Here is a 10,494-nt window from a genome sequence, read left to right as displayed (position 1 = left end):
CTCTAATAGAGCTCACATTTGGATGTCTTCTAATTCTGAACCTGAATGTAAGAGCACAATACAGTCAATGAAGCAGTGAGCCCAGGAAGCCATGGATCTTCACAAGCCTCAGAAAAAGTCAACATTTAAAATTTTCTATTTAAAGTACAAGGGCACAGCAAGCTCTTGGTCTATGTGGGAAGGCCACGGACTACAATTCCCACAAGTCCTTGCGATCTCTCCGTTCTGCGCAGCTTCGCGGTATGAGGAAGAGGGTCCTGTCAGGCGCATTCTTGTTGCATCATCAGCGTGCACCTCCGCGATGAAACAGCTCTGGGCTACAAAAGTATGGCCGCTTCTGAGGCGGCGGTGGTGTCTTCGTCGTCTTTGAAAACAGACACATCCCCTGTCCTTGAAACTGCAGGAACGGTCGCAGCAATGGCTGCGACCCCGCCAGCAAGGGCTGCAGCCACGGTGGTTGCGGCCGCGGCCAGGACCGGATCCGAAGCCAGGGTCTCCAAGGCCGCTTTGGCCACCAAGCTGCTGTCTTTGAGCGGCGTGTTCGCCGTGCACAAGCCCAAAGGGCCCACTTCAGCCGAGTTGCTGAATCGGTTGAAGGAGAAGCTGCTGGCAGGTACTGCAGCCCGGGTGGGGACCAGGCTGAGGCGGTCGCTGCGAGAGGGGAAGCCCATTAGGCTTTTTGCGACGCTCGTGATTCAAGAGACAAAAGGAGGAGAAAGGGAGAATGACCTTTGAATTAGCTCTGGACAGGAATCTCGGGCATCTCGGGCTTGGACTTGCCCTGGCACGAACTCTTGTAGCCTACTTGGCAGTTGTAGTTCTCAACGGGAGGAAAAAAACCCATACTTACACAATAAAACCCTGCCGTTGGGCGTGCAGACCTATTTTCTGTAATCTGATCGATCCCTCAGGAGGCTTTTGTTGGGTTCATGTGGATGAACCCCAAAAGGAAGTACTGGCTCTGCACCCCTAAAGTTGCATTCCTCAAAATGTATTGGAGATGCAGATATACTTCGTTAACCAAGACTTAATATAGTCGTTTTCACATTTTAGTGGGCCTAACAATTACTTAGTATCTTGTACAAATACAGATTCCTAATCCCTGCCCTGTCGGAGATTGTGATTCGGAGAGTTCGGGGTATTTTTAGGAAACTGCAATTCTAAATAGTTGCTCCAGGTGATTCCAGTGTAAGTAGTTTATGGACCACATTTGAGGAACGCTAAATATAACTTGGCCACTAAGCTGAGAGTGTTCATTTTATTGACTCGTTTATTCACGTACACTGGGAAAATACTAGAAAAGCCTAAAGAATCACCCCGTTAATCAGCTCGGATGATTTCACACGTAAAGCATCCAGGATCCTTAGGTTCATTGGACATATACAATAAGCCAGGTCTATGCTAGCCTATAGAGACTTGGAAGATGAAAGATACTGTCTCTTACCTTAACTGAGCTGATAGCCTAGTAATTTCTGCACCTTGTGGTGGTAAAACTAGTTAGCTAGGTTATTCAAGGCCCTCCAGAGTTTGGCCGTATTCTGTCTCGCCATTAAACCAGTACAGGGACTTTCTTAAATTGTTTGGTGTCCCATGGAAAACTTTACACTTAAAAAAAATGCAAAAACAAATTATTCTGATGGGAATTATAACTGACAGTACAGATTTAAATGTTTATGGGCAAATAGGTACACTCCTGCAGATGTTTAATTCCCGTATCACGACTACTCATTCTTTTATTAAAGTTTTGCTTTGTTGTCTGAAAGGATGGGTCATACAGAGGACGTCAAAGTGAGGAATTGCATCAAGGATATGTATTGTGGTGTCATCATAGTTTTTTAGTTTTCCTTCATAGAACTGCTGCTTTCCTGATTGGTTAGTTAAACTCTGGGTTTCTTTTTTTTTTATCCTTAAGGTAATGATTACCATTCTTTCAGACAAGTTTCTGACAAAGCCATATTCCGGCTTTCTGGCTAATCTGCCTCTAAGAACTGAAGTTTCTTGTTGAATCTTGGTTAAAATGATTGTTTCAAGGCTGTTGCTAGGCTAGAACCTTTAGCTAGAGACATTCTCATTATCCTCGATTTCTATATTGCTTGTGATTGGCCTATTCTGTATTTATGTTAGTTAGGCTAGGGCTTTCCAAATGTCATTGTAACTGGCTGTCAGAATTACTTGGTAAGTTTTTTTGTTTTGTTTTGTTTTGTTTTTTGAGATGGAATTTTGCTGTTGTTGCCCAGGCTGGAGTGCAATGGCACAATCTTGGCTCACCGCAACCTTCGCCTCCCGGGTTCAAGTGATTCTCCTGCCTCAGCTTCCCAAGTAGCTGGGATTACAGGCATGCACCACCACCTCTGGCTGATTTTGCATTTTTAGTACAGACGGGGTTTCTCCATGTTAGTCAGGCTGGTCTCGAATTCCCGACCTTAGGTGATCCACCCACCTCAGCCTCCCAAAGTGCTGGGATTACAGGCATGAGCCACTGCTCCCGGCCTTGGGAAGGTTCTTAAAGACACCTACATTCTAATGCCATGTTTGACAACCACAATCAGTGGTTGTGTTCTCTAATACCATTCCTTGTCTTTCTTTGCATTGATTCCTGTTATACTACAATCCCTATTCTTTGTCTGTTGCGATCCTTCAAAGCCCTAAGTGTACCAGAATTATATAGCTAGAAAATAATAAAAGTCCACGAATACTTAGTTCAGTGGGGTGAACCAAATTCCCAACTTTATATAGTAGAGGCAGTATGTCTGTAAGTTAGAAGGAGGTATATTTGGGCACAAAGGGAAGATAGTATATTTATGGGGCCTTCTTACTCCAAGGGGTGTCAAGTTGAAAATATAAAGAGTTCCCCAAAAGGTTTCTGTTAATTTATGAGTGAGAGATCCATGATGGATTGCAAGTGACAGGTTAAGGGTTTGAAACTGAGGTCTGGCCTTAGAAGTTTATGTCAAAGCAGACAACCATACCCTTCTAAGTATGGTGATGTCATAATTAGAGAATGACGCCAGGGTGTTCCAGAGACCATGGTTCTGACTCAGTAGCGTGGTAATTTTGTTGGGAGGCTGAGCCACCCAGCATAACCTTTTGGCCATTTAATCTGGCTTCTCCATTTCCACTGTTGCTTTGTTTTCCCTCCTCCCTTCTCTGTCCACTCGTTTCGTTTTGTTTGCTTTATTTTCTTTCTGCTCAGTGTCAGTGTTGATAAGGAAGGTTTGATGGGCTTGGAGGCAGGTATAGATCAATATAGCAGTTCCTGCTTTTCTTTCTCACTTGAAGTCTAATAGCCAATACTCTCTCAGTATGTTATATGCCATCATCAAAACAATTTATATTTATCCAGAAGGAAGCACTGGCTCTGTCTCCCCAAAGTACTTTCAAGTAACATTATTTTGCATTATCTTTTTTTTTTTTTTTTTTTTAAACAGGGCAGGATCTCACTCTGTTGCCCAGGCTGGAATACAGTGGCACAATCTTGGCTTACTGCAACCTCTGCCTCCTGAGCTCAAGCAGCCCTCTCACCTAAGCCTCCCCAGTAGCTGGTACTATAGGTGCACACCACCATGCCCAGCTAATTTTTGTGTTTTATTTTGGGTAGAGACAGGGTTTCCCTGTGTTGCCCAGGCTGGTCTCAAACTTCCAGGTTCAAGTGAGCCACCCATCTCAGCCTCCCAAAGTGCTGGGATTATAGGCATGAGCCACTGTGCCCGGCTCACTTTATATTTACAACAGGAATATGAGATAAGCCAGGCTGGCATCCTCTTTTTAAAAATCTAAATGCTTAGGAAGTTAAGGTGCAACTTAATCTTAGCTGCTTTCCATGTAACGTTTTGTTGAGATTCGCTTCCTTTGTTTTGTTTTTTTTTTTGAGACGGAGTCTTGCTCTATTGCCCAGGCTAGAGTGCAGTGGCGCAGTCTCGGCTCACTGCAAACTCCGCCTCCCAGGTTCACTCCATTCTCCTGCTTCAGCCTCCTAAGTAGCTGGGACTACAGGCACCCACCACCGCGCCCGGCTAATTTTTTGTATTTTTAGTAGAGATGGGGTTTCACCGTGTTAGCCAGGATGGTCTTGATCTCCTGACCTCGTGATCTGCCCACCTCGGCCTCTCAAAGTGCTGGGATTACAGGTGTGAGCCACTGCACCTGGCCTAGATTTTCTTCTTTAATGAATTGAAAATTTTGGTTAGGAGAGAGAGACAGCGAATACAGGGAGTTTGGGAATTTAGTGTATTTAGAAGTAGCCCTGCATAAGATGTACTCGCAATGTTAGGTAGCTGGAGATAGCAGCAAAGACCATGGAAGAGATTTAGAAATGGAAATTGAGGACTTTTAAAAGTATCTTGCTATATAAAAATTAACTTCTTTTCGTGATTCTCTAACAGCCCACCACTACCAAGAATTTACTAGATTTTTGCGGGTTAGCTTGGATATTTACCCACCTTTTAAAAATGCCGTTTTTCTCTTAGAGAATGAATTCTACTGTCTTGATAGCTAATTTTGGAATACTCTTTCTTTATAATTTAGGGAATGTCCATTTTAAAATCTTTTCTTTGCTAGTAATGAGGTCATAGTCTCAACATGTAAAGTTTGTATAATACTTTTTGTTTTGAAAATGCCATTCCCTCTTCCTCCCAAGTTTATGGAGATCCTACTTCATTTGTCTTGGTAATCACCTTTTTTCATCCCCATTTCTCTCGTAGAAGCTGGAATGCCTTGTCCAGAATGGACCAAGAGGAAAAAGCAGACTTTGAAAATTGGGCACGGAGGGACTCTAGACAGCGCAGCCCGAGGAGTTCTGGGTAAGAGATATGAAAGGAAGTTAAGTGTCCACTGTCACTTAATATCAGAAAGAAACACTGGTTGAGAACAGATAGATTGACCAAAGCCTTCTATTTTTCAGTCTATTTTGGAATGTTTCAGATCTACTGGATATGTATAGTGCCATCTTTTAAAGAAGCCCTTAAATGGTACAAGGCCTACAAGGCTGTTAGAAATAGCTACTTTTATGTATGGGTGGGACTTTGGAAAAAGGTTTCTCTCTGTGCAGAAAAGAGTTAACATAGCAGGCCTGAAATTACTATCTTTAGAAAGGCCTGTGTGGACAGCTTGCCGTTGGCTGGTATCCGGGAACTTGGATTTTGGGAGTGTTCCCACCCTTCTCTGTCTGATAAGGCTGGTTGGCTGTGCCTCAGATGTTTCTGAGAACACCAGCTTTCCTTCTAGGAATCTGGAATTTTGTTCCACTGCTAAGGCAGAGGGTGCCTGAGTGATCATCCTGTCAAATCCCCCATAAAAGCTTTGGGCACTGGGGCCGGGTGCAGTGGCTCATGCCTGTAATCCCAGCACTTTGGGAGGCTGAGGCGCGGCGGATCACGAGGTCAGGAATTCAAGACCAGCCTGACCAACATGGTGAAACCCTGTCTCTTCTAAAAATACAAAAATTGGCTGGGTGTGGTGGCATGTGCCTGTAATCCTAGCTACTTGGGAGGCTGAGGCAGGAGAATCGCTTGAACCTGGCAGGCAGAGTTTGCAGTAAGCCAAGATGGCACCACTGCTCTCCAGCCTGGGTGACAGAGGGAGACTCTGTCACAAAACCAAACCAAACCAAAACAAACCAAAACAAACAAAACAAAACACAGCTTTGGACACTGAGTTTCTAATGAGCTTCCCTGAGAGAAACATTGCACACGTGTTACCGCTTTTTTTGTTGTTGGAGAAAGCAGCACGCTTCAGCATCCCCTCACAGGAGGGAGAGAGGATAAGGAAGCTTGTGCCCAGATTTCTCTGTGTCTTTTTCTCTTATGGTCCAGCTGTGTATTCTTACTACATCACTGTGAAATTCTGAGCTATATATCAATCTTCGAATGTGTGCTGGTCTTGGGGATTCCTGACAAGGTAGAAGGCTCCGTTTGTCTGCCTATCTCTAATCTAATCTCTGAGATCAACTCTCTTGAGAAGGGGAAGCTTGAGAGGAAGTCATTTTCTGCTGGAGATGTGTTAGTTGACTGTTTTATTGCTTGTGAAGGAAAATTGGTAGAATTGATTGAAGGGAATAAAAATATTTTATCCTTTTTTATTCCATCTTTTTTTTTTTTTTTTTTTTTTGCACCTGGTAGAGATTCTGAAGTCCAACTTAATAGACTGCTAAAGTGTATATACACAGGCTAGGGTATATTTTACTCTGTAACTGCATCCTTAGTCACAGAACTACCTACATACATTGGGATCCCTCTCAGTGCCCCCTTCCCCACATATGAGAAACAAACTTTTATGGAACAATACTTATCTTTTTACATGCTCTGATATTTTATATTTTATTCAGTTTCATTTAGAGCAAAAATTAGGTACAAAGACACAACAGCAAACCTTGATCTAAGCTATCCAAAGTAAATGAGTGCTTATTTAAAAGGATAAAATTAGTGAAGAAAATGGTATGCTTCAAGAACATTATAAACTGTATGATTTTGTATTTTCTAAAATTATAGATTTATGTTGGCAATAATATTTTTACTTGAGGTTACAATAGAAAAAATCAGTTCGAGACCAATCTGGCCAACATGGTGAGAACCTGTCTCTACTAAAAATACAAAAATTAGCCGGGCATGGTGGCATGTGCCTGTAATGCCAGCTACTCGGGAGGCTGAGGCAGGAGAATCACTTGAACCCGGGAGACAGAGGTTGCAGTGATCTGAGATGGTGCTGCTGCACTCCAGCCTGGGTGACAAGAGCGAAACTCCGTCTCAATAAATAAATAAATAAATAAACAAACATAAAATAGAAAAAATCAGGCTGGGCACAGTGACTCATGCATATAATCCCAGTACTTTAGGAGGCCGAGGTAGGTGGATTGCTTGAACCCAAGAGTCCAAGACCAGCTTAGACAATATGGCGAAACCCCATCTCTATAAAAAATTTAAAAATTAGCTGGGTGTGGTGACACATACCTATAGTCCCAGCTACTTGGGAGGCTGAGGTGGGAGGATCACTGGAGCCTGGGAAGTTGAGGCTGCAGTGATCTGTGATTGCACCACTGCACTCCAAAAAAACAAGCAAAACAAAACAAAAACCCCAGCTAATAATAACAAGCGTTTATTGAGCACTTACTGTATATAAGGTCTTCCGTTTTGGGCATTCATAAGTTCTATACTTTAATTCTCATTGTAACCTATAAGAGAGGTTATTACTATCCCCATTTTACAGAAGAAGAAAGGAAGACCCTGAGAGATAAAGTAACATGTTCACTGTCATAGAATTAGTGAGTGACAAAGTCAGGATATGAGCCCAGATCTGCTCAGTTCCAAAGCATCTGCCCTATTGTGGATGGCAGATACCTGGTGCTCCTGCTTTTGTTTCTCATGCCCTGTGCTCTTGGCAGGAATTAGGGCTTCATGATTCTTATCAGCTTAGCACTTCAGTAGCCTATACCAGTTGATTAGAGTTGGCCTTTGAGTTGAAGCCTGTGTTTCTAACCCTTCTGCTTTACTGTTTTCCAGGCATGGCACCACAAATACAAGGAAAGAGAGGATAAGATTGGTTGCTTGTTTATGAATAGATCAATTCTATTAATTTCTGGTGGCGGTTCTTCATTGGTATGCAGAAAATAGTGATATTCAAGGCAGTGAATGAAAGTTTAGTTTTTACCCTGAACCTAAGGCTAGCTTGTCCAACCTTTGGCCTGTGGGCTGCATGTGGCCTAGGGCGGCTTTGAATGCAGCCCTACACAAATTTGTAAACTTTCTTAAAACATTGTGAGTTTTTTGGGCGTGGTGGTGGGCGCCTGTAGTTCCAGCTACTCGGAGAGGCTGAGGCAGGAGAATGGCGTGAATCTGGGGGGCGGAGCTTGCAGTGAGCTGAGATCTCGCGCCCGCCACTGCACTCCAGCCTGGGCTACAGAGATTCTGTCTCAAAAAAAAAAAAAAAAAAAAAAAAACCATGAGTTTTTTTGTGATTTTTATTTTTTTTAAGCTCATCAGCTATTGTTAGTGTATTATGTATGTGGCCCAAGACAATTCTTCTTTCATTGTGACCCAGGGAAGCCAAAAGATGGGACACTCTTGGCCTAAGGGATCTTGTTGAAGCTTCCATTTTAGTATTATGAAGGGGCTGAGATTTGTATGCATGGAAGAAATTGTATTGGAAACAGTTTTCTGGTTGGAGGCTTAATTTATATTTGATCACACAGGGACTTTTATGATGATATAATATGTTCATATGTCAGATATATTAATTTTTCTATTAATGCATGTGATTTCCGAGGAGAGAGAAAGTTTAAAAAATTGTAGGTGTTTAGTCACAGAGTAAGGGATGTTTGTTGTCCAAGTTAGCAGTTCTGGAAACTTATGAGAAGTCGATTTTTGATTGTGTGGTAAAATAAACACTGAACTCTAATCATACTTCAGTTTGTACACTGGCTACTGGCTGCTTTAATTACTAACTATATACATCCTAAGAAAATCCCGTAACTTCACTGAATGTGTCATCATCTCTTAAAAGAAGATAATGTCTACCAAAACTGAGTCAAAAGGTTTTCAAAAATATCTTACAAAATACCTGTAGTATATAGATACATACTTTATCCTGTGAAGTGCTGTGTACAGGTCTTTTTTATTTTTATTTGTTTATTTTTTTGAAATGAGTCTTGCTCTGTTGTCCAGGCTTGAGTGCAGTGGCGTGATCTCGGCTCACTGCAACCTCCATCTCCGAAATTCAACTGATTCTCCTGCTTCAGCCTCCTGACTAGCTGGGATTATAGGCGACTGCTACCACGCCCTGCTAATTTTTGTATTTTTAGTAGAGTCAGGGTTTCATCATGTTGACCAGGGTGGTCTTGAACTCCTGATCTCAAGTGATCTGCCCACCTCGGCCTCCCAAAGTGCTGGGATTACAGGTGTGAGCCACCATGCCCGGCCAAAAGGTCTTTTTTGAAAAAAACAAAACAAAAAAAAACTAAAACTGTACCTGTGCGAAAAAGATATACCTTTACTTTCAACATTTTTTTTTTGCAATATTAATGGTGCAGATTAAGAATTTAGGTGACAATTTAAGATTATAACCTGAAATTCAGGTTTATAATTCTACAGCATAATTGCTAGAGGGTTCACAAGTTTGTCAAAAATACTTGGTAGGCAAAATAATGGCCCTCTAAAGGTGTCCGTGTCCTAATTTCCATAACCTGTGAATATATTAGGTTACATCACAAGGAACATTAGGGTTGTAGATGGAATTGATGTTGCTAATCAGCTGACTTTAAGATAGATTATCCTGGAATTTCCAAGTGGACCCAATGTAATCATAATATTCTTTAAAAGTGGAAGAGGAGGCAGAAGGGAGAGTCAGAGGAGATGTGGCAGTGGAAGCAGAGGTTGGAGTAATGTGGTTGCTGGCTTTGAAGAGTGAAGGGGATCACAAGCGGAAGAATGGGGGCAGCCTCTAAAAGCTGGAGGAGGCAAAAAAAAAAAAAAAAAGGTCCTCCAGAGAGGCTCTAGTGAAGGATTCTCCCCTAGCAGCTCCAGAGAAGAACACAGTCAAGCCAACCCTTTGATTTGAGGCCTAGTTAAACCTCTTTCAGGGTTCTGACCTCCGCAACTGTATGATAAAAAGTTTGTATTGTTTTAAGACAGATTGGTAATTTGTTACAGTAGCAATAGGAAAGGAATATACCTATTTATCATAAATCACTTAAAATGTAAATAAAATTTCTATATACCATTTCAAAAAAATTGTTTTTAACTTTAGAGGTTATAGAAACAGTGGGAAAATTTAGAAAATACAAGAAAGTTGAAAATAAAAAATTATCCATTTTCCACCTTTCATCAATAGTTAACATTTTTGCCATATTTCCTTGTAGCTTTTTGTCTATGCAGATTTTTAAAGTTGAGCTCTACTTCACTGTGTATACTTATATATCCATTTTTTAAACTTAACATTGTAACATAAACATTGTTCATGTTGGTAAGCTCTTTGTAAACTTTAATGGCTATAAAATGTTCCATCATATGGCTAAAATACAATTTATTAACCATTTCCCTGTTTGAGGTCACTGAGGTTATTACCAGAGTTTTGTCAGAACTGATTTTGTGAGAGATGTCTTTAGAGATAGAACTTTTTGTTTGTTTTGTTTTTAGTTTTTACCCACACATCTGTGTCAGCCAGGTGTTTCAGATTCTTAAAATAGATTCCTACTATTGGAAAGATACAGATCTTGTAAGGTGATCCTACAGAAAGCTGGAAATACATGTATAGAGTCCATGCCTGTCCTAAAGAGACTCTCATCATAAACAAATTCTTTCTTTTTGATTTGAGAATAGGATACTAGGACATTGGATAAGTTTGGAAATAGTTGTTTTTGTTTTTGTTTTTTTTAACGGAAAAGACATTTGAGTGAGCACAGAACACTTGGGAGACAGAGTAGGAGAGTAGTAATTGTGCGACAGTGCGTGGAAAACCCTGTTATTCATCTACTCTCTAAATTCTCCACACCTTTTCAAACGTGGT

General features: G+C 41.4%; 1 protein-coding gene across 4 annotated transcripts in view; it reads left to right on the top strand.

The window, feature by feature from the left end:
* The first annotated feature begins 256 nt into the window (after window positions 1–256).
* Window positions 257–10,494, top strand: part of TRUB1 (TruB pseudouridine synthase family member 1) — a 59,516-nt gene continuing 49,278 nt past the window's right edge. For 3 of the 4 annotated variants that reach the window (XR_004028680.1, XR_004028681.1, XM_030806651.1), the window contains exons 1-2: window positions 257–613; window positions 4,701–4,799. Coding sequence is in view for 2 of the 4 variants with exons in the window: in XM_030806651.1 (XP_030662511.1) it covers window positions 328–613; window positions 4,701–4,799 (385 nt within the window). In the remaining 2 variants the exon portion in view is untranslated. The remainder of the gene's footprint in view (window positions 614–4,700; window positions 4,800–10,494) is intronic. The other variant, XM_003254984.3, reaches the window with a different exon arrangement.

This window comes from Nomascus leucogenys, chromosome 3, assembly GCF_006542625.1.
Source record: "Nomascus leucogenys isolate Asia chromosome 3, Asia_NLE_v1, whole genome shotgun sequence".
Lineage (NCBI taxonomy): Eukaryota > Metazoa > Chordata > Mammalia > Primates > Hylobatidae > Nomascus > Nomascus leucogenys.
This window is presented reverse-complemented; position numbering and strand designations above follow the sequence as displayed.